General features: G+C 35.6%; 4 protein-coding genes across 4 annotated transcripts; 1 reads left to right on the top strand and 3 right to left on the bottom strand.

Moving 5' to 3' along the window:
- Nucleotides 1-69: 69 nt before the first annotated feature.
- On the bottom strand, nucleotides 70-808 carry LOC114189023 (putative germin-like protein 2-1). The gene is made up of 2 exons (XM_028077722.1): nucleotides 697-808; nucleotides 70-605 (listed from the first exon to the last, which is right to left on the bottom strand). The coding sequence occupies exons 1-2, from the start codon at nucleotides 806-808 to the stop codon at nucleotides 70-72; spliced, it is 648 nt and encodes a 215-aa protein (XP_027933523.1).
- A 2,091-nt stretch (nucleotides 809-2,899) lies between these two features.
- On the bottom strand, nucleotides 2,900-3,648 carry LOC114189197 (putative germin-like protein 2-1). Its single transcript, XM_028077912.1, has 2 exons — nucleotides 3,537-3,648; nucleotides 2,900-3,435 (listed from the first exon to the last, which is right to left on the bottom strand). Exons 1-2 carry the CDS (start codon nucleotides 3,646-3,648, stop codon nucleotides 2,900-2,902), a joined length of 648 nt encoding a protein of 215 aa, XP_027933713.1.
- A 3,494-nt stretch (nucleotides 3,649-7,142) lies between these two features.
- On the bottom strand, nucleotides 7,143-9,724 carry LOC114187461 (tubulin beta chain). The gene is made up of 3 exons (XM_028075722.1): nucleotides 9,229-9,724; nucleotides 8,866-9,135; nucleotides 7,143-8,042 (listed from the first exon to the last, which is right to left on the bottom strand). The coding sequence occupies exons 1-3, from the start codon at nucleotides 9,620-9,622 to the stop codon at nucleotides 7,372-7,374; spliced, it is 1,335 nt and encodes a 444-aa protein (XP_027931523.1). The 5' UTR covers nucleotides 9,623-9,724; the 3' UTR covers nucleotides 7,143-7,371.
- Nucleotides 9,725-23,592: 13,868 nt separating this feature from the next.
- On the top strand, nucleotides 23,593-25,322 carry LOC114188109. The gene has a single exon (XM_028076636.1). The coding sequence runs from the start codon at nucleotides 23,954-23,956 to the stop codon at nucleotides 25,091-25,093; it is 1,140 nt and encodes a 379-aa protein (XP_027932437.1). The 5' UTR covers nucleotides 23,593-23,953; the 3' UTR covers nucleotides 25,094-25,322.
- The last annotated feature ends 10 nt before the right edge of the window (nucleotides 25,323-25,332 follow it).

Here is a 25,332-nt window from a genome sequence, read left to right as displayed (position 1 = left end):
ACACACGTGGATAAAATTCAACATGCAGATGAAGCAATTAACCAAATCAAATCTCTCCGATGTTCTTGTCTAGAACTTGGACTGTAGATAGTTGACGGTAGTCTTGTCCAAATGGAAAGCCTTAACAAGAACGTCGGTATCTATGTCAGGCGTAGACCCAAACACTGCATTACCAATGGTGATGACTCCTGGATTCTGGCTGCTAAGTGCTGCAATGGCCACAGCATTGCCGTACCCAACATTTCTCTGGTAATGGACGAGGCCTATCGGGAACACAAACACGTCACCCTTTTGTAGAACCTTCCTGAGGTGACGGTTTTCGGGGTTGGAAGTGATGAATCCAACTTCTAAGGTGCCTTCGAGAACGGTCAACACTTCAGTGGCGCGAGGGTGCGTGTGAGGAGGGTTAATGCCCCATGGGGCATAGTCAATGCGAGCCATTGAGATGCCGAGAGTGTTCAATCCTGGAAGCTGAGTCACAAAAACTGGTGTCACTTTAGACCCAACTGGGTTTGTTGTGTTTCCTGCTATGTGAAGACCACTGAAGAGTAAGTCATTTTCCTCAACAAGTTTTGGATCCTTGCATGCCAAGCCATTCACCAACACTGCCTCAATTGATCAAGTTCCATAATAATGCATTAGATGTCAGTTTTAAAGAAAAAGAAGAAACTGGTAATATAAAAAATTCGTGCTAACCTTGCCCTTTAGGGTCTGCCACACAGAAATCTTGGAGAGCACTGGTATCTGCTGCTAAAGCAACTGAAAGTGAAAGAGACAGAAGTAACATCAACAACGAGAAATTAGTCATTTGACAATAACTCAAGAAGAACTACAGTGGATTTTGCAGTGAAAAAATAAGTATCGCCTGTTTGTACTAATTGATTATTGGTGAATGAATATGGCATTGGGTTAAGGTCTATTTATAAACCAATATTGTAGTACAGAAGATGCGATATAAGAAGAGAATAAATCATGTTTGACGTGGTAAGAGAAAGTGATAAGGGTTTTTCTGAAGGTGGCATGTGGAGATTGTAGAGGGGTTATTTCTTGCTGTGGATATAATGCCGGCAGAAAGTGTCTGCCATTCGGCTAATCATCTAGAAAAGAAGAACAGTATGAACACCAAATTGATGACAACCTCTGTTTTGGTTAAAGGTAATGTAGGGTTACTTCCATCAATTTTTACCCAAGCTATCATAATCCATTTAAATGTATGTAATATACAAAAAATTAGTAATTCTATCTTTAATTATCAATCATGATATAAAATAATATTCAAATTAGTGATTAATATAGTAATACATTTGATCACATTCCAACCAGAGACTATATTAAGATTGACATTTTCAATACATGAGAACAACAATTTCTGCATTAAAAGCAGCAGCAATATGTATATATGCAACAACAACAAATTCTGATTTCTAAAAATTTAGATGTGATATTATAATTTTCCAATAATATAATAAGGCAATGAATGAAAAGTAGCATGTGTCACAACTGCTGCTAGTCATTTTGGAAAGAAAAATTATAATATAACAATTAACTCTGGACAACTTTCTTATACGATCCGAGATATTATTTTTTGAATGATCTTTTCTTTTTCTATTTTCTCCTTCTTCTATATTCCAAACTTGTTTAAAATATGTTAAAAATATGTTAACTCAGGTTTAAAGTGTAGGTTTTAAGAAAATTTTGTAAAAATTTAAGTATTATACTATCATTATCCTATTTATTATACTTTATCATCACAAAAATAGCTAAGTTCCGATTAACAACCAAGCATAATATATTTGACTATCTTAAACAATTTTAAGTACTAAAATGTTTATTTTAATGTAAAGTTGGTATTGTTACAAACCGAAAAAGCCAAAAATCGAATTAAGAAATATTTAAATACAATATATTGCTTATTATGGTTCTATTGTTGGATGAAATATTTTAGATACCAATGTCAAAACCTCGTCAAATTAAACTTCAAAAAGTTTTTTCTTATTTCTTTTCACTTTCATTTTTTATATTAATTTATCCAATTTCACTACAAAAAAAAAATGTTTATCTAAGTCATGATTCTTTTAATAAAGTAAATTAAAACATTTATTTTCCTTTCTTCTTTAACGAAAGATGTATCTTAAACTATTTATGAGATCTGCACTAAAATAATACAACCAATCATTCCATCTAGTTTTAGAAAAACAAAATCATTTAAGTCATTAAAATAGCACGTATGTTTGTTAACCATTAAAATAAGGGATTAACCATTTTTTTTTCTAACACAACTGAACCAAAAGCAAGCACACTATAATAAAGAATTTAAAACAATGTTATTTTTCATGAGGAATGTGCTTATTTTAACTTAATTATGTTAATAATTGTAATAAATATGTATATAATTTATCCAATATTTATGTTATTTTTACTATTACTTATTTAAAAAATTTAGATAAAATATCAAAACAGAATAAACTATAGATAAGTTAACATCTTAAACTCTTATATTATATTAATTTATTTATTTGTTAATTAACATACGTTCTACACTCTCTTAGCATGCTAAACATAATTCACACAGGCATGAATTGATAAATTTATTTAATGGAAAATTAACATGACAATAACCAGGAAAGAAAATGGCAGGAATAATGAGAGAAAACCATGCGAAAATTTGAGGTCTGGAATACTGACATGGGCAATGACAAGAACTTATATGTCAATAGTGAAATAATACCGAACCAGAATAACAAACACAGAAACAGGCCAATCCTATAAATTAATGAAAGAAATGATAGAACTGAATAACAAGAAAAGCCAAATACAAATGGATAATGGACACACACAATTCAACACTCAGAGGAAGCAATAATTAATAAAATTCGATGTCTCCGATGCATGATCTTGTCTAGAACTTGGACTGTAGATAGCCGATGGTAGTCTTGTCCAAATGGAAAGCCTTAACAAGAACATCGATATCTATGTCAGGCGTAGACCCAAACACTGCATTACCGATGGTGATGACTCCTGGATTCTGGTTGCTAAGTGCTGCAATGGCCACAGCATTGCCATACCCAACATTTCTCTGGTAATGGACGAGCCCTATCGGGAACACAAACACATCACCCTTCTGAAGAACTTTTCTCAAGTGACGGTTTTCGGGGTTGGAAGTGACGAATCCAACTTCTAAGGTACCTTCGAGAACGGTCAACACTTCAGTGGCGCGAGGGTGCGTGTGAGGAGGGTTAATACCCGTTGGGGCATAGTCAATGCGAGCTATGGAGATGTCAAGAGTGTTCAATCCTGGAAGCTGAGAAGCAAAAACTGGTGTCACTTTAGACCCAACAGGGTTCGTGGTGTTTCCTGCTATGTGAAGACCGCTGAAGAAGAAGTCATTGGCCTCAACCAGTTTTGGATCTTTGCATGCCAACCCGTTCACCAACACTGCCATAATATTCATCAAAACCATGGTGAACATAAACTCTAAAGTAATTATTACATGTAACTATCATAAAAAAAATAACTTTTGTATCTGCTATTTATACCTTTCTCTTGTGGGTCTGCCACACAGAAATCTTGGAATGTACTGGTAGCAGCTGCTAGAACAACTGAAAGTGAAAGAGCCAAAACTGTCAGAAAAAATGAGGGAATAGCCATTTGAGAAGAATAGCAGAAAAGCACTAGTGGAATTGGTATAGTTGCAGGAGATTTATGTGTGTTTTAGTAATAACTGGTTGTTGGTGATTTATAACATTGTATTGAGGTCTATTTATAAAGAAATGTACATGTGAAGGCACATATATGGCGCCATATTTAAGAACAGAATTGGTCGTGTTTGAAGTGGTAATAGAAAGAATGATGTAGGGTTTTGCTGAAGCTGGTAGAAAGAAATATATTTTATGCTATGGATAATGCCGGCGATGCTGCCATTCGGCTATAGATTACAACAGAAGAATCTCTCAGAGGATTAAATTTTGTTCATAATTATTGATTAATCTAATTGAAGCACCTAACTCTTCCATTTGTAAGGAAAAATATTCTATAAGCAGAAAGTGTGAGTGACCAATAAGATAAGGGTGTTACTGTGTATTCTAAATGCATGGCAACAGTTTCTAATTTGGTTTGGAGCTGTTGTATGTACTATAGTTCTAAGAAATTTCTTGGTCAAGCTTTTGACCAAGAGTATACGAATGGGAGAAGATACATTTCGAGTACATACTTTAGATCTACGACAAACAATCTATAGAAAAAGAAAAGATAGTATAAAGTTTAGAAATATGATTAATCGAAGTAAAGCTCTATAAAAGTTTTTTCACTTTTTCTCTTCTGATTTGAAAACAAGTTCACGGCAATATTTAACATTTTTCTTGATTTTTGTGACAGTTCTTCGGGCTAAATTGCATAAGTTAGTCTAGTCGAAAGTTTATTTTTATTGAATATTTGCATGCGAAGCATTTAGAGATTCACCAAGATGTGGTTATTAAAATAGCTTTCGAAACATGTATCAGATGATTTGAAGTTATTTCCAAAAGGATTAAATATGATTTTAATCTTTTAAGTTTTTAGTGAATTTTGGAATTGATTTCTCTTAGAAATTTTTGACCAATTTAGTACTTCATCTCTAAAAATGTATGGATATAATCCTTTTAACCAGATTTTGTTAAGTTTCAAGCGCATTTCATGATAATATTTAAATTTTTTACATCGTTTGACCCATTTTTGCTTAAATGCTAACTCAAATATTATCATAAAATGCATTTGAAACTTCAAATAAACTTAACAAAATTTGATTAAAAGGACTAAATTCACGCATCTCTAAATTAGTCAAAAGTTTCGATGAGGGACTAATTCCAAATTTCACTGAAATTTGAGAGACTAAAAATATATTTAATACTTTCCAAACAATTGTAGAGTTTTAATTCGAATAGATTTCAATTTCTTTCGAGAAAAAGAAATTATTAAATTCGAAGATTAATTTAGTAAAAAAAATGCCGAATAACTTTGGGTTTTGTTTTTTCGTCCACTCAGAGCTTGGGTTTGGGTTTTAAGGCCATGATTGCCCAAAATAAAAGCCCATCAAATTTACAAAACCACCTTCAACACGATGCCACAGAATGGACACATTTATCTTTGTCCTCTTATTTACACTCCTCTTATTTATCTTTGTCCTCTCTTTCACACACACACACAAATTGAAAGTGACATAATATTAAGAAAAACTTTAATTGAAGAGAAAACTCTAAAAATCAAGTATTTCCATAAAACGGTACCGATCATTATAATTATATTAATTTGTATGCGTGACAGTTGTACGCACGTGGAAGCAGCGAAAAAGATTAAAATGAATGGGCTTTCCCATTTTTTATCAGGAGGGATGCCAAGGAAATTTCCTAGTTATGTCTTTCTTCCTCTTTGTTATTTATTTATTTATTTTTGTTTTCATCACTCATTCTCAATTTTTTTGTTTCATTCCACACCAAACAATTTCATGGCCCAGAGGCCACTTGTTTCTCATATTTTCAAAAGTTAGTCAAATTTTAATATTTTCAGAAACTATATTAAAATTGAAGAAAGTGATTTGAAATAATCTACCAATTTTAGAATATTTTTGCATGAAGAATACGTTGTAGACATTAATTTGTAAAACGATTTAGAGAAGAAAATATAGGATAGAAAAGGAAATATAGGAGATTGCAAACACACTTTTGGGATAAATTCATTACATTTACTTTTTTCTAACTTTGATAAAATTCCATTCAATGTTCTTTCCTTTATTATTAGACAATTTATTTCGATGCATATAAAACACCGTAGTACTATGTATCTTTCTTATGCAGTTATGGAAATTGATGGATGTTAGAAGTTAAATAAAAGTAATTAAAACATATAAAGTATAATTTCGCTAAAACAAGAAAGTGACTATATGTTAATGTTACCCTTGCTTTTGTCTGAAAATACAAATGTTGTTTTGTAATTCACCAAAATAATGAATTTAATAGTTAGCGTATCATTCACTAGTTCGTCGTATTAAAGAGAATATTGAATGATACATTGTTTTCTCAACGATCACACAAATATTCATTTATGTATCATATACTATGTTTTTCTTATACTTTGTACCAGTATTTTAAAAGAAAAAGAATACAAATTGTAACGGATGTTTAAATTAGAATTTCCAAATCTAGTTACTCTTTTAAATACGGTCCCAAGTATTAACTTTATATAAAAATATTTAAAAAAAAAGGACTAATCCATTGTAATATAATGATGTACTTAAATACAATTGTCCCAAAGAAAACTAATCCATCATCCAATGTTCTGTCTAAAAATAAAAGATGTTCATTGATTTATATAAACTCTAACAATTAGAGAATTCAAATCAATCCAATAAAATTAATTTAAATTTTAAACAAAATTGAATATAATACAGCTGAAATCAAATTAGTCATATACAATAATGATTGGTTCAACTATTGAATGTGATTTACGATTCCAATAATCCAAAAAGCAAATAAATGGTATTTTTATTAGTAATTATTATATATCAAATGTTACGAATAATTATATAAGTATTTTGTTTACTATAATTTAGATTATACAAGTCCGTTAATATATAAAAATGTTATTTGACTTTCAATGAAGAATTATAGATAAATTTTTGAATGAAATTGTGTATTTTTTATAAAACATTTTTTTCGTATATTTATATGCAACTATATCCAATTTTTCTAAACATCACCATTTTTTTTTAAGTTAGTTAGATTCAAATTTATTTTCTCAAATGATATGACCCCTTGTATAAACTACCAAATTTTACGGATCAGACATTCCTATTAATAGAAAACATTGCTGACAGTTATAGTTTTCCTTTAACACACAAATGATCATAAAGAATAAGCTAGCGAAAAAGATTAAGTGACAGGAGAATATTATTAAAACTCCATCCATAGACTTTCAGAGACTTAACTTTGAAGAAGGCTTCACAGTTTATAAGTGTACCACACAAATTAACTACATACCGTTGCATTGACATCTTATTCATATAAAAAACAGTATCTTACCAATAAACATATGGAACAGCATGTCAATGAAAACCTAAAACAATTACTGTTTAGTTCGTAGACAGGCAAAAGATATCAAAAGAGGAGAGGTGAAGAGAGAAAAAACATGTCACTAACTATTACAAACATCCAAGACTTGATCTCTCAAAAAACAGAAACATTGTCAAGAGAACCCAGTTTATACAATGTCAACAATCGATAATAAGCATACACATTACGTCAATCTAATTTGACTGCATCACAATTAAAACTTACACCACTCGCTCAAAGCCAATCACATTGATATTTGAAACAATTTTTGATAACCGAAGGAAGTGTCTTAAGCTGGAATTTCCTCTTCTTCCTCGTCCTCGTACTCATCGTCAGCAGTAGCATCCTGGTACTGTTGATACTCCGCAACAAGATCGTTCATGTTACTCTCAGCCTCAGTGAACTCCATTTCGTCCATTCCTTCCCCAGTGTACCAATGCAAGAAAGCCTTGCGCCTGAACATAGCCGTGAACTGCTCACTAACTCTCCTGAACATCTCCTGGATTGAAGTTGAATTGCCAATGAAAGTGGAAGCCATTTTGAGACCCTTAGGCGGGATATCACACACGCTGGACTTCACATTATTAGGTATCCACTCAACAAAATATGAAGAATTCTTGTTCTGCACATTGATCATTTGCTCGTCTACCTCCTTTGTGCTCATCTTACCACGGAACATTGCTGATGCAGTCAAATAACGACCATGACGAGGATCAGCAGCACACATCATGTTCTTAGCATCCCACATTTGCTGTGTTAATTCAGGAACAGTCAAGGCACGGTACTGCTGAGATCCTCTAGATGTCAAGGGTGCAAATCCAACCATAAAGAAATGGAGCCGGGGGAATGGGATAAGATTAACAGCAAGCTTGCGAAGATCTGAGTTCAGTTGCCCAGGGAAACGTAGACAGCAAGTAACTCCACTCATGGTGGCAGAAATCAGGTGGTTAAGGTCACCAACTGTAATCAAAACCAGAAATTAATTAATTAGAAAAATTGAACTTCCAACTAGTCTCCTGTTTGCTTCAAGGCCCCATATAATTTATTCATAAACTAACAGTTGTCGGGTAATATATGGAGGTATCAAAATTGATCCAGCAGTGGCGAAAAATGTACAATTGATTAAGAACTGAAAAATTAAGGTGATCTGGTGGGTTAAATTTTATTCAGGTGAAAGAACCACAAAAAATCTAATCTTCCAAACTTTTGAAAAAACGTCCATAAGAACAACAATTTTAGAAGCATCAATTCTTTCGAAATCGATTGCATAAAAATCTCAAATAAAGTGACCACATGCCATTAGAGATAGTGACTGAAAAGCAAATTGATAGAAGAAGTTAAACAACAACACCCACCAGCAACGAGCAAGACACAAGACCTAACCCTACTTGAATACCCCCCATGGCCCCACTAACACAACGACATTTCATCCCTATTAGAATAAACTTCTCCACAAAACTTGAACAAGATAAAAATAAGATAAATGAAATCAACTTCTCCCACAGGCTAAAACTAGCTTATACAGAACCTAATTGAAAGAAATTCTCTCTTAATATTCCAAAAGGTTGATTTTAACTTACATAGAAGTTAATTTTACTTTGTTTTTATTTCATTTTCCTAGAAGCGTTATCCACTCAGAGACTTAAATCTAATTTAAATCGTGAAATTGAAAGTTAAAAAAAAAAAAGATAACTACAGAAAACATTTACTCATCTTTTCAACACACAACAACAGAACAACACCAACAAAAAGTGATTAAGAAAGAGAGAAACAAGAAACGTACAGGTGGGTGTAGCGAGCTTGAGGGTCCTGAAACAAATGTCGTAGAGAGCCTCATTGTCCAGAACCATGCACTCATCAGCGTTCTCTACAAGCTGATGAACAGAGAGCGTAGCATTGTAAGGCTCCACAACGGTGTCAGAAACCTTAGGAGAAGGGAACACCGAAAACGTCAACATCATCCGATCTGGATACTCCTCACGAATCTTTGAGATCAAAAGCGTCCCCATGCCGGAACCCGTTCCACCCCCAAGAGAATGGCACACCTGAAACCCTGCCACGTCACCACCAGTCCAGTTCCATCAAAAACACGAGCAAATCAATTGAAATTAGTGAGAAACTGGGAAATTAAAAGTTGCGGTGGTACCTTGCAAGCAATCGCAATTTTCGGCTTCCTTGCGAACGACGTCGAGGACTGAATCGATGAGTTCCGCGCCTTCAGTGTAGTGGCCTTTAGCCCAGTTGTTACCGGCGCCGGACTGGCCGAAGACAAAGTTGTCGGGGCGGAAGATCTGGCCGTAGGGGCCGGATCTGACGGAGTCCATGGTGCCGGGTTCAAGATCCATGAGGACGGCGCGTGGAACGTACCTTCCGCCGCTGGCTTCATTATAGTAGACGTTGATGCGTTCGAGCTGGAGCTCGGAGTCGCCGCTGTACTTTCCGGTGTGGTCGATGCCGTGCTCGTCGCAGATGACCTCCCAGAACTTGGCTCCGATCTGGTTACCGCATTGCCCTCCCTGGATGTGCAAGATTTCTCTCATTTTCGACCGCGAGTGTGCAAGAACGTGAGAGACAGGAAATTAGGGTTTGAAGAAACTTGGGATTGGTTTCGAAGGAAATGGAAATGAATGAGAGGGGTCAATGGTGGGGAGAATTTGAAGGACGGGTTTGTTTTGTAATTGTGTTATGTCCTGAGGGCTTTTTCGGAATAGACTGGATTTTTTTTAAATCAGTGCTTTGCTGTGCTGAGCTGTGAATTGCGATAAGGAACCAACCAAACGACACTGTTCTGGAACCGTTTCATCTCTCACCGTTGATGCCACACCAGAGACTGTTACCCTTTCACTTTCTGTTGCGTTGTCTCTTACAAAAAGATGGCATTGTAAAAATTTCTTGCATCTAACCAAATTACAAATCCATTACACTTGCAAAAGTTAACTGTATATTAAATATAAAATTTATATTTTAAAAAAAATTTGTATTAGTTATACAGAAATTTATACAATAATATTTTATGCTTACTATCTCTATCTATCACATTATTTATCGAAGGGTTTTTTCATATAATCAAATCTAGAAAGAACAGTTGGGTTGGACCAAATGAAATTCTTAATTTGAATTTTACAAAAAAAGGAAATGAAACATTAGTTCATTTTGGAAGAATTTAATGGTACGAGAATGGATATTTCGAATAAAAAGATAGGCAAATTGAGTAGGTGATTTCTTTATTTATTATTTATTTATGAATATTCCAATTTGAATTATAATTTATTAAGAACTGTGTTATGGAATATTAAAATGGCAGTTGAATGAGTGAGGTGGGCCGGTGAGAATTGATGGCTTATAGCCCAACCCAGCTGTCAATAATTTCTCCAAATTTTCGATCCAACATTTCAATAAACAGTCACGAGTGGTTGTTGATGAGTTCTACAATAAAATAAAAATTTATCTTTAAATGAGAGAAAAATAGATAGTGTAATTTAAATTTGAATGATGTTAAGTATACCATTAGAGTGGGTGAGTGGACATTGTTGAAAAGATAAGATTTTGGAATGAATCGTAGGTAAAGTGGGAACAATCTAATTCAAATTTTCATTTGTATGTTTCTGTTGCCTGCAACAACTACGACGCTCCTCCCTTTGACTTCATCATCAAACACACATAACACAAAACTATAACCCATCCTCACTTTTCAAATCTCTGTTTCGTTCCGTTTAAATTTTCGAAAATAATCATTCTTATGAAATGCTTTCAAAAGTGTTTTGAAGTTTTGAATGAGACAAACATTAGGTAATGATGAGCATGTACAACTGCACAGACCCAATTCTTGAATCTGAGTGTGACCCCTATTTTTTGACTTCTTGTGATTCAAATAAAAGTTTTCACACTGTGCGACCCCTTTCTAGATTTTCCTCCTTTATTTTCGGCCCACTTTGCTGAAAAAAGTTGCAGTGATTTCATCAGATCGGCCCATATCAAAACAAATAAAATAATTATTAAATGCACTCCCTTAAATGATAAATATACTTTTTGTTATATTTTCATTATTTATTTTTCAAATTTACCTCTTTGTTAGAAACTAATTGAAATGATTTAAAAGTAACAATCTATATAAAAAAAACTACAAATAAGCATAATGGAATAATATAATGTAATTGAATTTGTTTACTTTCAATATTTAATTTTCATATGTCTTCCGAGTAAGAATTTATTACAAAGATATTAGATTATAATATGATTTGAGTGAAACCTAAATAAGAGGTTACTACTATTTTTAATTTGAAATATTAAAATAATGTGCTTAGGAATTTTATTACATGGTACTCAGTTTCTTTTATATAATATAAAATATAGACTCATACTTTGTTTCCAACGTATAATTCACATATGTTATTTTTAGCATCAAATTTTCATTTATTTTTCTTGTTTGATTTTTCACGTTGTCATTTTTTTTCTTTTACTTTTTGATCAAGTTATACTTCAATTCATTATTTATATTGTTCACTCTCTTTGAAAAGATAAAAGAGGTGTATTCATAATGAAGTAGGTGTATTTGGCAATTTCAATAGCATGTGATTTTCTTATCCAAGTCCCCCAACCCTCTCTCTGTTTTCTTTATTTCTTCATTCGATTATTTTACTATCTATTTTACAACTTTTTTGCTTTTCATGTTTTTTTTTTTATATTAAAGATACACCAACGCACAGAAAAAAATAAAAATAATAAACACCTTAATCACTCGTCCCGCCTCAATTTTATATAAAATAATTATTTAATTAACTATTAAGTGTTTCACAAATATTATTTTATTTCGTTGAATATAACTTTACTTTCTAAATATTAAATTTGGGAGCTGAAAATATTATTGAACTTCAGATCTTAAACATTAAAATTAATTCCTAAACCTTACTCAAAAAATTTTAACAACTAATTCCAAAAATAAGCTTTTCAAAATTTGGGGTGCCAAAAGCAAAATTAACACGGACATATGCTAGAAAGAAATTATCAAACATTCAGTTTCTATTGTGATATAGGTTGAGTTCTTATGTGTTGTGTGTGTGTGTTTTCTTGTGACTTTTCTTTTATAAAAACAATTTTATAAATTTAATAATTATATTTTCACATTGTAAAAAAACTTATGTTATATCATTATTATTGATCATTGCATGTATTGTTTCCTTTTAAGTTTATGAGTTTGAGGAAAAGGTAGAATTATCGAAGTGGGTTAAAATCTGTGGGTCAATTGGATTTATTATAGGTTTGGACTGGGTTAGATTGAATTTTATTTTACAAATTTTAGTACGGATTAATTTTTTACATGATCTACGAAGGATCTGACTCATCCAGGTTGAACCTATGGTGTCGAGTTGACTCACTAACCCACCTGCAGATAAAGGGTGATACATTTTTTTGGTATTTAGGTTGGGTTGACTTTTTTTTTTAGTCAACATATTGGGTTGACAATTACAAATATAATATTTTTGTGATTTTAGTTTATATTTAGAGTTGAACATTATTTTGGATTGTATTTGAACTGTATCATGTATCAAAGTTTATTTAGATTTTAATCACAATTATACTTTTTTTTTTGGAACAAAAGAAAAAAAATTATATATTTTTTAATTAAGTAAGTCAATCCGTTTAAAATTTTATTAACTCACTAATGAATGAATCAGGTTTGGTTAACTCACTAAATAATAGATCAGTGATAAACTAGATAACCTGTTTTGACAAATTTAGTCACAGGATGAGAATTATTAACCTCAACTCCTGATAAAATAAAAATTTAAAAGTATTGAAACAAGTTTAAGGGTTATCAATGTTTTCATCTTAAATATTAAGATAGGATCAGTTACTACATCAAAAACTAATAATATACGAGTATAAATTAACATTAACCTTAACTTCTAAGTAATTTGACATGTTTCTTAGTCAAAACAAAATAATATAAAAGATAAAAATATTTTTTTCCTAATATATATATATATATATATATATATATATATATATATATATATATATATATATATATATATATAAATGAAATACTATTAGTCTTGACTTCTAAGTGAAACGAAATTTTGTAATATATTAAAATAAATTTAAACTCGAAATCTTAATAATAAAAAGGGTTAAATATGTTTTTAGTCCCTCAAGTTTCAGCAAAATTTGGAATTAGTCCCTCATCAAAACTTTTGACCAATTTAGTCCTTCATCTTTCAAAATGCGTGAATTTAGTCCTTTTAACCAAAATTTGTTAAGTTTATTTGATGTTTTAAGCGCATCTCATGATAGTATTTAAATATTTACATTGTTTGACACATTTTTGCTTCAATGTTAACTTATATACTATCATGAAATGCGCTTGAAACATCAAATAAACTTAACAAAATTTGGTTAAAAGGACTAAATTTACGTATTTTGAAAGATGAATTACTAAATTGGTATAAAGTTTTGATGAGGGACTAATTCCAAAATTCACTGAAGATCAAAAACATATTTAACCCATAATAAAAGTATCCAAAACTCTCGTGCTGGGCCTAATTTGAAGTGAGCTAAGACAGTATTATCGAAGTTAAATTTTGTATCTCTATAATATTATCTGTTTCAAAGATATCTTTCCTTTATAATTTTATTCTTAGATGATATTTGATAGGATTAAAGAGATAATAATAATATATAAGAAGTACCCTCTACCGACTCCCAAGTAGATTTTGTAGACCCGCGGAATCAATTTCCATTTTCCAACCAATTTTGAATGAATGTTTGATCCTTTTTTTATTTTGGTTTGGTGAGGTTGCCGGTGTCCCTAAGAATGGAGCGTCGGAAATCTCCAAACTTGGTAACTCACCTTGCCCCTTCACCACCAGACATCTACGTGTGCCACATCTTAAACAAAAAAATACCATATCTCCATGCCTAATTCTCTATTCGCAAGGAACCTTATCCCACGTCCACAACACTTTCTTCAACACCCGAAATATTCAAATTATTTTTGTCATTATAACCGATCAATTTCCATTAATTATGTCATTAATGATGTCTCTATCCTTCATTTGATTAAATTAATGTATGAGCAGGGAAGCTGAAGTGACAAGGACATTTTTTTGTTCATTAGTTTGGTATGTTAGTTAGCAGGCTTGATTGACGTGCATTTATAACGTGTGTTATTGCGTTAGGTGATGAAGATTGAAATTTGGGGATAAAAGGTGTCTTCTTTTGTCTGATTGATCACCCCAGTTGCCTTCAGCACAATCAATTTCAACAATCTTGTTCTGTAAAAGTTGTTGATTCAATCTACCAAGGATTTCAAATGTTCCTCTAGCTAAATATCCCTCAAGATGTAACAAAACTAAATGCGAGGTGCTTGCAATGGTTAGTAATGGCTAATTAAGGACCACGGGTGGCCCATAACTTCAGAAGTGACCACTAACCAGAACCAGAAAATCCGTTTCTAATAACATCAGACAAATTATACCTATTAAATGAGATGTGTTGGGGGAAGGTTTATGCATCAGCTCAATGCACCGCACCTCACAATCAATGACTAATACCTGCAGAACTTATTCTAACATTGATAGCAAAAGAGAAAGAAATCTGGTATTCGAGGTACCAGGCCTCCAGAGAGAAAAGAGAATTTCAATGTAAAAATATTCTTCCCCATTCAAAGGTTCATTACACTGCTTTTATTGCATGCATAATGGTTTCCGCATATCACGGTAACCATGTAACAGAAAAGATTCATATTTCATAAAAGACAAAATAACAATTTAACTTTCTCAGTGCACGTAATCCTCCCAATTTGATGGCCGCATAATACGTCTTTTGGGCCTAGTGTTGACAGCTTCAATTGGCCCATTCTCTTCCTCAGTGATTGTTGCATCATTCGTCACGTCAGGCAAAAGAACCTTGTCCTCAAGGTTGAAAGTACGTTTGATATCACCCCAAGGTTCCCACGTAGCTTCCTCGGGGGAGAGTCCTTGCCATTGCACCAGAACTTCTAGTTGAGGTGAGTCATTTGCAGTGGTTTCACGGGTGTCTAAAATAACTAATGGACTAAGTAAGGGTCCATTATTATAAGTACCCAATGGTAGTGTTCCTGGTTCCTGAGGAGGAGAACCACTGTGAGCTTTCAAAACAGAGCAGTGAAAGACCGGGTGAATTTTTGAAGTGTCTGGAAGATCTAAACGATAGGCCACTGGGCCAATCCGACTGAGAATTTGAAATGGACCAAAATAGCGTTTTGCAAGTTTTTGTGGGGTTTTATCCTTAAGCGAAGTTTGGCGATATGGGCGGAGTTTGACGTAAACCCACGCACCTACCTCATACTGAACATCACGACGGTGAGCATCCGCCATTGCCTTCATTCGGGCTTGAGCTTTCTGCAAATTTTGACGTAAGCGAGACAAAATGTGGTCCCGTGAGCTAAGCAAGTGATCAACAGCTTCAACTTGAGAGTGGCCCAAAATATACCCTGGCAAGGAAGGAGGAGAACGACCGTATACAACTTCAAATGGGGTGTAACCGGTAGCCGAATGAATAGTAGTGTTGTAACACCATTCAGCCCAAGGGATGTATTGACTCCATTTTGATGGCTGGGCATGACAAAAAGCACGTAAATATTGTTCAAGAGTGCGATTAAGAACCTCCGTCTGTCCGTCGGTCTGGGGGTGGTAAGCAGAAGACATTCGCAACTGTGTGCCACTGGCTTTGAATAACTCTTGCCAAAATTTGCTCAGAAATAAAGGGTCACGATCGGAAACAATACTTTTGGGCATGCCGTGGAGTTTGCCAACTACATCAAAGAAAAGCATAGCCACTTGATAAGCTGAGAACTGAGTAGGAAGCATGGCAAAATGGGCGGCTTTGGAGAAACGATCAACAACCACAAAAATGGAAGTGTACCCATGTGACGGTGGTAAGCCAGTAATAAAGTCCATGGCCAAATCTTCCCAAACACGATGCGGCAGCGGAAGAGGCTGAAGTAACCCAGCAGGTTTCTGAGGCACATATTTAATCTGTTGACACACCACACATTGACGAATGAAGGTTTTCACATCCTTAGTCATAGAAGGCCAAAAAAAATTTTCTTGCAACCGATGGAGTGTCTTAACAATACCCAAGTGTCCGCCCAAAGGGGTTGCATGAAATTCTTGCATGAGAATCTCACGAAAAGGAGACGTAGAAGGCAGCCAAATGCGATTTTTATACAAAATTAACCCATCCTGCAATGTATAATCAGAGAACGCAATAGGATCTTGATTGATATCATTCAAAAGCTGAGTGTAAGTGTGATCACGTTGTAAAGTGGTGCGCAATTCATCCAAAAATTGGAAGTGAGGAATAGTGAGCACATAGTAATGGCCAGAGTTGTCTTCCTCAGAGATGCGAGAAAGAGCATCAGCAACCACATTAGAATGGCCAGCACGATACTGAATCGTGTAATTATATCCAAGGAGTTTACTCATATAGAATTGCTGCTCCGGAGTCTGGATGGTCTGAGTCAATAATTCCTTAAGAGGTTTGTGATCTGTTTGAATGATGAAAAAATGCCCCAATAAATATTGACGCCACTTTTTAATGGCTGCAACTATGGCGTGCAATTCACGTAAGTAGGTGGATGCTTGCATCATTCTGGAACAGAACTTTTTACTAAAGAAAGCAATCGGTCGTTGATCTTGAGAGAGAACCGCACCCATGGCAATGCCTGAAGCATCTGATTGAATAACAAAAGGTTTTGAAAAATTCGGTAATGCCAAGACTGGGGTTGTGGACATCACCTGCTTGAGTTTGTCAAAAGCGGTTTGTGCCTCTGGAGACCAATGAAAAGCATCCTTTCGAAGCAAATCTGTGAGGGGTCCGGCTAAAGAAGCATAGCCCCGAATGAATTTGCGATAAAACCCCGTTAGACCCAAGAAGCCTTTTAATGTCCGCACAGAAGTAGGGGTTGGCCATTGCAACATGACCTTAATTTTGGCAGTATCAGGTCCCACTGATCCAGCACTTACCACATGTCCCAGATATTCCACCTGTTGTAAAGCAAATGAACATTTGGACAATTTCAAGTAAAATTGGTTAGCACTCAACAATTCAAAAGTGATTTGCAAATGCGATAAGTGATCCTCCCACGTCGTGCTATAGATAAGTATGTCATCAAAAAAAACGATGACGAACTTGCGGAGATGAGGTCTGAATAAGGCGTTCATGGTGGCCTGAAATGTGGCAGGCGCATTCGAAAGACCGAAAGGTAAAACTCGAAACTCAAAATGTCCATCATGAGTGCGAAAAGCGGTCTTATGAATGTCCTCTGGCTTCATCCGAATCTGGTGGTAACCTTGCAATAAATCCAGTTTGGAAAACCAAATGGCAGCACCCAATTCATCCAATAATTCATCAATGGTCGGTATAGGAAAATTATCAGGAACCGTGATAGCGTTCAAGGCACGATAGTCCACACAGAACCGCCAAGTGTTATCTTTCTTCTTAACCAAGAGGACAGGAGATGAGAAAGCACTAGTACTAGGTTGAATCTCCCCTGAAGCAAGCATGCGAGCCACCTGAGCTTCAATTTCTTGTTTTTGCGAATAAGGGTAACGATATGGACGAACTTTAACAGGAGCAGAATTAGGCAACAAAGTAATAGCATGATCAATAGGACGCTCCGGAGGTAAGGTTGAAGGCTCCTCAAATAAGAACTGGAAACGTTGCAGTAAAGCAGATAATTCCATATTATCAGTGGGTATCACACAAAACAGCTCAACCGAGGAAGGCACGATGGGTAGCATAGTGAGATGAAAACATTCGGCAATCTGCCCCCATTGGGACAATCGACGTAAATGATGAACCGAAATGGGTAAAGATGTTGTATTAATATCACCTATCAATTTGACCATTTGGCCGGACCACATAAACTGCATCGTAAGCTTCTCATAGTCCGTTAAAACAGGACCCAAACTGCGAAGCCATTGTACCCCAAGCACGGCTTCAGGTCCACAGAGATCAATTAAATGAAAATCAACCAAAAAGGCGTGATCCTGGATTACGAGCGGAACTTGGGTGCACACCTGAGAGCAAGTTAGAGCATGGCCATTACCAACCATTACTGACAGTGGGGTGGTGGTACTGCAAGGAAGACCCAATGCATGGGCGCGCTTAGACTGAAGGAAATTATGAGAACTCCCGCTGTCAATCAAAACACGAACAGAATGCTCTAAGATTTGTCCAGTAACACGAAACATTTTCGAGTTAAAATGACCCGACAATGCATTTAGACTTAACTGAACGGAGTCAGGTAGAGGTGAAACAGTATTTTCGGTTACAGGAGAATCAGGAGGTATCGTCTCTTCATCGTCATGCACTAGAAGGAAAAAACGAGATTTGCAACGGTGACCAGGACTGTATTTTTCATCACAGTTGTAACATAAACCACGATCACGTCGATTCTGCATTTCCGTAGCGGACAAACGTTTAAATGGGATAGCTGGCGTAACCGATTGGGAAAGCAAAGGTGGTTGTTGAGACGGCGGTAAGGAACGAGACGTCGACGGGGAACGCGACACCGATACAGTGGGATTCCGAGGAGGAGGTACCATGGAATTGAATTTATCCTCCTGAAGTTTGGCCAGCTCCGCCGCTTCCGAAAAAGACACCGGTTGGAATGCGAGAACCTCACGTTGAATGTCCGGACGAAGTCCAGAAATGAAGCACTCAAGAAGAAACGAAGGGGGAACATCCATGATCCTGTTTGCCAGTCCTTCAAAGTCGTTTAGATACTGCAAAACTGACCCAGTTTGAGTAAGCTTACAAAGACGCCCCTTAACATTGTGAAAGCGCGATGGGGCAAAGCGCGTTTCAAGAGACTGTAAGAAATCTGGCCAAGAACGAAGGAGGTGATTCCGCTCCAACCACTGAAACCAACTAAGGGCGGGACCATCCATGTAAAAAGAAACAATCTGGAGACGCTCGAGGTCTGGAATTTGGTGATAGTCGAAAAAACGAGTGACCGAAAAAATCCAATCGAAGGCATTGGAACCATCAAAACGAGGGCAGTCCAACCGAACTTTAGGGGTTTGCTTCGAAAACGATGCGTGGGGGGTTGGTTTATGTTGAAGAGACGCAACCTCTGAAGAAAGGTCGTCAATGCGCGTGGTCAAACGTGAGACCTGCTCAATCAATAGGTCGATAGCAGAAGGCTGAGGTGTCGTCATTGAAAGCACCAAATGATAGCAAAAGAGAAAGAAATCTGGTATTCGAGGTACCAGGCCTCCAGAGAGAAAAGAGAATTTCAATGTAAAAATATTCTTCCCCATTCAAAGGTTCATTACACTGCTTTTATTGCATGCATAATGGTTTCCGCATATCACGGTAACCATGTAACAGAAAAGATTCCTATTTCATAAAAGACAAAATAACAATTTAACTTTCTCAGTGCACGTAATCCTCCCAATTTGATGGCCGCATAATACGTCTTTTGGGCCTAGTGTTGACAGCTTCAATTGGCCCATTCTCTTCCTCAGTGATTGTTGCATCAAACATTTTCAGATAATCCTTGTTATTAATTGGCAGAATTATTAAAGGCTTTCAATCTCGTTTTGCTTGCAATACCAAGCTTACAAAAGCTAGTGTGGACTACTACTTTCTCCTTCGAGTGCAGTGTTCAGGAGAGAATATTTTTTCCTGCTACCATTCTTACATGTATGCTGATATTGGAACAAATCCACTTTGGACTAATGGGAGAGAAAAAGATAACTAGGGATTGAAAAGGGGTTGTTTTAATAATGAGCAGCAACCACATGATTCGAACTTTAGTTGATCACTGGCTTCCAATCTGCATACACACAGACACTTATATATCCATTTGATATGGCTCAAGTTCCTGTAGATGGAACAGATACTATTATGGCTCATTCACTAGCTCAGTGACTTTTTGTAGTGTGATCATGTCCAGAACTTTTTCTTCTTCCATATCTCAATTGCGATGGATCTTGCGAGAAAATTGGAGAATTACTTGGTGTTTCTTGAGAAAATATGAAACTCAAGAACAACATTGAGAATAAATTTCACTTCTTTCTTGATATGGCTTTTCCTTATGCCAGATTAACTACCCTAATCACCTTGATTTGTTTAACTTGGTGCTTCTGCTGCTGATGGTGGCTTAAGTAATTTGTTGTATCAATCTGTGTTCTCTTAGTATTATAGCTACTGTAGTATGTTAAATAAGTAGTTCTTAAGTTGATAGCTTTAACAGATTTATTACCCATTAGTTTTCACGTGAATCATTCAGAAAAGTAACAAAATTTACCAACATTTTAGCAAAGATTTAGTGAAATATATTGTGGATCAAATGTGAACATTATAGTGATTAGCAAATGAAATTAGGCAAGTCAACTTCACCTTTTAGCCGAAACCAGAAATGTTTCATATGCTGATCGTAGGACAAAGATATTTGATTGCATGCTTGTTTTCAGCTTTCTGAAAAGCAGATTCATGCTTTTATGGAAGATAAAGTGAGGAAGTTATAATAGTCGAAGAACAGGGCACTACGTTATCGGTCGAAGGAAAAAAAGGTTCAAGAATTAATATATCATTACACTATTTGGTGTAGTTGGTTTTAAATGAATAGTCAACTATATGTACATGACTTTTAAGAAAATTTTCAAAAGTTACTGGTCATTTCTCAAACTTTAATCTTTATCAAGCATCCAATCTAAGATAACAGGTTTCCATTAAATTTTCCTAGCTTTTGGTAGGGACAAAAGTAATGTAAAAGAAAATATTAGTTGGCTTAGCTGGAATTTTAAGAATAAATAAAATAAAATAATGCAACTATGTTTGAACTCGGTACATGTTTTAAGGATTTGAAGTGTTTGAACTATGCCACGGTCAGCAATTGCAGACAGAGTTAGAGGCTATTATGACAAATCTCTGTTCAAGAAATTCATAAGAAAAAACGTGATTAAGCACTTTATACAAAATGCTGGTAATAAGCATGGCATTTGGTAGGGAAGGAAAATTATGAAAAGGGTTTGAATTGGCGGGTCTGTGAAGGAAACTCCATATCTTGTTGATGATGTTTTGGATTCGAATACCTTTTGGATTAGGCCATGTCTTATTTGTTCAAAGTTGGTCTCCACTTTGCAATAATTGTCGGTGGCACCTTCTCCTTGCGACATTTCCCTCTCACTGTGATACTCTCTCTTTTCCTCCCACTTTGGGGAGGATATTCTTTGTTTCAGACCTTCAAAATGAGATTGCACTGCTCAAAAATTCTTTTATCAATGATTTATTATTAAATTAATGAAGCTTTCACAAATCATTAAGTTTTATTGATTAAAAATTACTTCAGTGACTAAGGTTACTAGTTTATTATTATCAATGATTTAGTAGTGATAGAATCTCTCGTGTTCTGCATAACATTCTGGTCCTGGTGCCGTATGACCAGAGAATCAATTTTTTCTTGGTCCACTAGTTCGTATTCTGTGACACTTCATAGGTAAAAGATCAACCTAATACGCCACAAAACAAAACAATAAATATATAAATAAATAAAGCACTGATTTTAAAGCTTGAAGCGGTGACAGATGGAATATGGAGCTCAGAGGAATGAGAGTGAAAACTTAAGGTAGGGATGAATGGAGTAGACAAGGTGTCACTTTCTCCTTGCACGAGACCAAGAAGAGTCAAATTCCATATGATTCCACGTGCTTCATGTTCTAATGTTCCAAAATGATTCTGACTTGGCATTTACATCTCCTGTTATTGTGCTCAACAAGGCTTGTATTATAAGGTCCAAGAAAACATGCTAAATTATTCGGTTTTGTTTGTGTCTTAAAATGATTCCTTTGTTCTAAGACTCTGCCTGCGTGCCTGGGATACCCACCAACCCCACTGTCACTCACTCACACACAGAACCATAATCATAGTTTTTTTTTTCTTCTTTTTAGCTTGAAGGGTTAACTTTTCTCTTTGGGTCTTATCCCTCTTTTGGGACCCCAAAAGTCAATCTTTTTAGTGGTCCTTTCTTCGAATCCTAAAGCATGCATTTGATTAACAGAAAAATGGCCTAATGGGTCCCTTAAACAGTTATCTAGTGTGCTCCAATTATTAAGGCAGCACCTAGTGTTCATTGTGTAGTGGAAAGAATTATATAGTCAATCACAATCAAGTGATATCTAAAGGCTGCTTAAGAAAAAAAAGATAAACAAATAAAAGTTGTTGGAGTTCACTGTGGCAGCTCCTGTGGGCTACATTTGTATAGTCTTTCAGACAACTTTTCTTTTCTCCTTTTATCTTATTTTGCCAATTAACAATGTAACCTCACATTTCTTTGTGTTCTTGCTGGCAACCAATTAGGATGGAGGAAAGTGATATAATCCATATTATAAAGCTATAAAAGATCGAAAAGGAATGAGTTGTGTTACTGAATCAAGCATCTCATAAAGCGACAAACCAAGTCCATATCAACCTGCTAAATAATTGCAATATCAAAATTAATTCTGATGTTACTTATCCAAAGTTGGATTAACCTCTCTATTCCACACTGTAACTTGTGCTTGGATCACCACGTATTTTCAGATTATTTATTCACAGATTTTTTGTTACTCGTTCATCAACTTCATCATACATAGCTACAATTTCACTTTGGCTTCTACAAGCTACATAGAATTTTGTTAGAGCAGGATCCATTATTGTTGTTGTTATGTCGTCCACGTCCTTAGCCTTTCACTCATAATGGTTGGCAAAGGAGTGCAAAGTTGTAGCAACAATTCGAAATCCACCAACTTATCATAGAGTTGTAGCAAACAAAGTAGAAAAAATACTGCAACAATCATAAGATTTGATTCTGAAATTAATTAACAGCTTCATTAGATCTTGTGATTTTATTAGTATATATGTGTGTGTGGTATAATGTATTAGTTCAGCACTGTTCAAACCAAAATACTTTCTCACGACTTGAATGAAACCAAAGCACTAATCCATTATTGGTTTCCTCTTACTATTTCACCAAACCAAAAACCAACCCACCTTCTCCTAAAAGAAAATATAAAATACTTCAAAAAATAAAAAGGAGAAAGAATCAACAATCCACAAAGAGATACATTCTTCTTCACTAGAAGATAAAAACCAACAGTGAGAAAAAAAAAATACAAATATTAATCATATCAGTTGTTTTCAAGAACAAAAACGCGTAAAGTAAAGTAATAATTAAAACAACCATATCTATTATGTAATGAGCTAAATTAAAGTCAAGTTTACACGTTAGATGCTTGACTTAAATTTTTGAAATGAATAATAATAATAGTAATTCCAATAACTACTGTGCCGTACAACGAATGGCGTTATCTGAAAATAAAAATCATTTAACACACTGTTAATTTACGGAAACCTAAAAAATAAAAAAATAAATGGTAGTGTACTACAACTTGTTGAAGGAACCGACACGCTTATACACGAGAAATATTAAGTTGAAAACGTAGAAAATATGAGGAAATAGAAATGATAGATTCCAAATTTCTAAATATACATGCATGAATAAAAAAGGAAAAGGAAAATTTGGTTGGGACACGGTAACAGTGTTCTCTCACCAAAGAGGTCGCATTCTGGCGTCGCCAGTTTTCAACTCACAACAACCTTCTTTTTAAACAATGGATTGATCCATTGAGAAGCACTCACTCTCACACACTCACGCGCCTTCGCCGTGTTTCTTTCTTTTCTTTCTCTCATTCCGTGGGAACCGCTTCCTTGTCTCCTTCTTCGATTTCTCCCTTACTTGCAGTTTCAATCTTATAATAACAATGTTCCATTATTATTCCTAACCTAAATTAAACCCACTCTTCTGTTCCGTTGCGTTTCACTGCTCACCAAAAACCGCCATGCCGTTTCCCTGGAAGAAGAACCGCGTCCCTCGAATCTCCCAAATCGTCGCGGATCTCCAATCGCCAAAACGCGGCGGCTCCCTCGTCGTCGAGACCGGCTTCCCCACGTCCCTCATCGACCTCTTCGTAAAAAACCGAAGCCGTTTTAGAAAACACCGCACCAAAAAACCGCCACCGCCCGAGGTCCCCGATCCACCGCCGCCGCCTCCCTCTCCGGCCAACTCTCCGCCGCCGTCGCAACCCGATCTTCGCCTCCCAAACCCTCGGACTGGACAGAACGTCGTCGCTTCTGTTTCGGATCAGGTCGCGGAGTGCTCTTTGAACGTTATTTTAGTTGTGAAGATTCTGATGGTGCTAATTGTGGTCGCTAGTGTGAAGAGGCTCACCGTCGGAATCACCGTGTCGACGTTCGCGCTTCTGCTTCTCGAGTACGCTGGGCGACGCGTCGTTTCGGGTTCCGTTGTGGAATCGTGGTTTCAGAAGGTTCGGGTTCTGAAGAAGGAGCGTGTTCGGGGGAGTGGATTCCCTGACTTGAGTCAATTGGCCTTTTCCGAGAGTTTTTTAATTGATGAAATTGAGGTTGTGAGTGATGTGGGAATTTGTTGTGAAATGCGTTCTGTCAGTGGTGACGTGGCAACAGAAATAGTCGAGGATTGTTCTTCACATGTTCTTGAAGTTTCTGAATACAAGATTAAAGGGAGTAGAAGTGGTAGGTTTGGGTCGAGGATGGTGAAGAAGCTTGTGCCGAAGAAGTTTCGTGGCCATAGGAAAGAAAAAAAGGATAAGGGGAATAAGGAGATTGAGGATGAATCGGGTAGTGAAGTTTCAAGCGCTGTGGAAGATGATAAATTACCTATGTTAGAAATTGAAGGGGAAGATAAGAACGAGAATACTGAACAAGATGAGGTTGATTGTGGCATCACTTGTTCCTATAATGGAAAGAGAGTAGCTAGAGTTGGAAATTCAGGTTCTTCCACGGTTATGGTTCTAGTTATGCTTGTTCTTGTTGGACTTCTTCTGGGTCGTTTCCCAGCTTTGATACTTTCAATTTCATGGTGTTGCACGGTGAAAATAGTTAAAACATTACGGAGATCACGCAATGTGTCTCTGAAAAAGTGCTCTGTTTCAAACTCTTGATGGGGATGTTGGGGAAACAAGTTTTTTATTTGTTTTTTCCTCTTTATATCTAGATGATATACTTAGATGGTAAAAATTCATGGTAGTTTAAAACACTGAGGAGAGATCATTCCCGGGAAAGGAACTCCAACCATTTGTTGGGAATCCAACTTCATGCGTTGAACTCTGAAATGTAAATGTATAGATAGATACTACTAATCAAACAAGTTACATTCTTTTCCTTTGTCTATTGTGACTGT

The sequence above is a fragment of the Vigna unguiculata genome, chromosome 6 (genome assembly GCF_004118075.2).
Source record: "Vigna unguiculata cultivar IT97K-499-35 chromosome 6, ASM411807v1, whole genome shotgun sequence".
In the NCBI taxonomy this organism is placed as follows: Eukaryota; Viridiplantae; Streptophyta; class Magnoliopsida; order Fabales; family Fabaceae; genus Vigna; species Vigna unguiculata.
Note: the sequence above shows the minus strand (reverse complement) of the source record. Positions and strands in the feature narration are given on the sequence as shown.

Coding starts and splice junctions, on each gene's coding strand:
- LOC114187461 (XM_028075722.1), bottom strand. CDS start 9,622: ATGAGAGAAATCTTGCACATCCAGGGAGGGCAATGCGGTAACCAGATC. Junction 9,136..9,228: donor AAATTGCGATTGCTTGCAAG/GTACCACCGCAA, acceptor GTGACGTGGCAG/GGTTTCAGGTGTGCCATTCT. Junction 8,043..8,865: donor CAAGCTCGCTACACCCACCT/GTACGTTTCTTG, acceptor TTTTGATTACAG/TTGGTGACCTTAACCACCTG.
- LOC114189197 (XM_028077912.1), bottom strand. CDS start 3,648: ATGGCTATTCCCTCATTTTTTCTGACAGTTTTGGCTCTTTCACTTTCA. Junction 3,436..3,536: donor GGCAGACCCACAAGAGAAAG/GTATAAATAGCA, acceptor ATATTATGGCAG/TGTTGGTGAACGGGTTGGCA.
- LOC114188109 (XM_028076636.1), top strand. CDS start 23,954: ATGCCGTTTCCCTGGAAGAAGAACCGCGTCCCTCGAATCTCCCAAATC.
- LOC114189023 (XM_028077722.1), bottom strand. CDS start 808: ATGACTAATTTCTCGTTGTTGATGTTACTTCTGTCTCTTTCACTTTCA. Junction 606..696: donor GGCAGACCCTAAAGGGCAAG/GTTAGCACGAAT, acceptor CAATTGAGGCAG/TGTTGGTGAATGGCTTGGCA.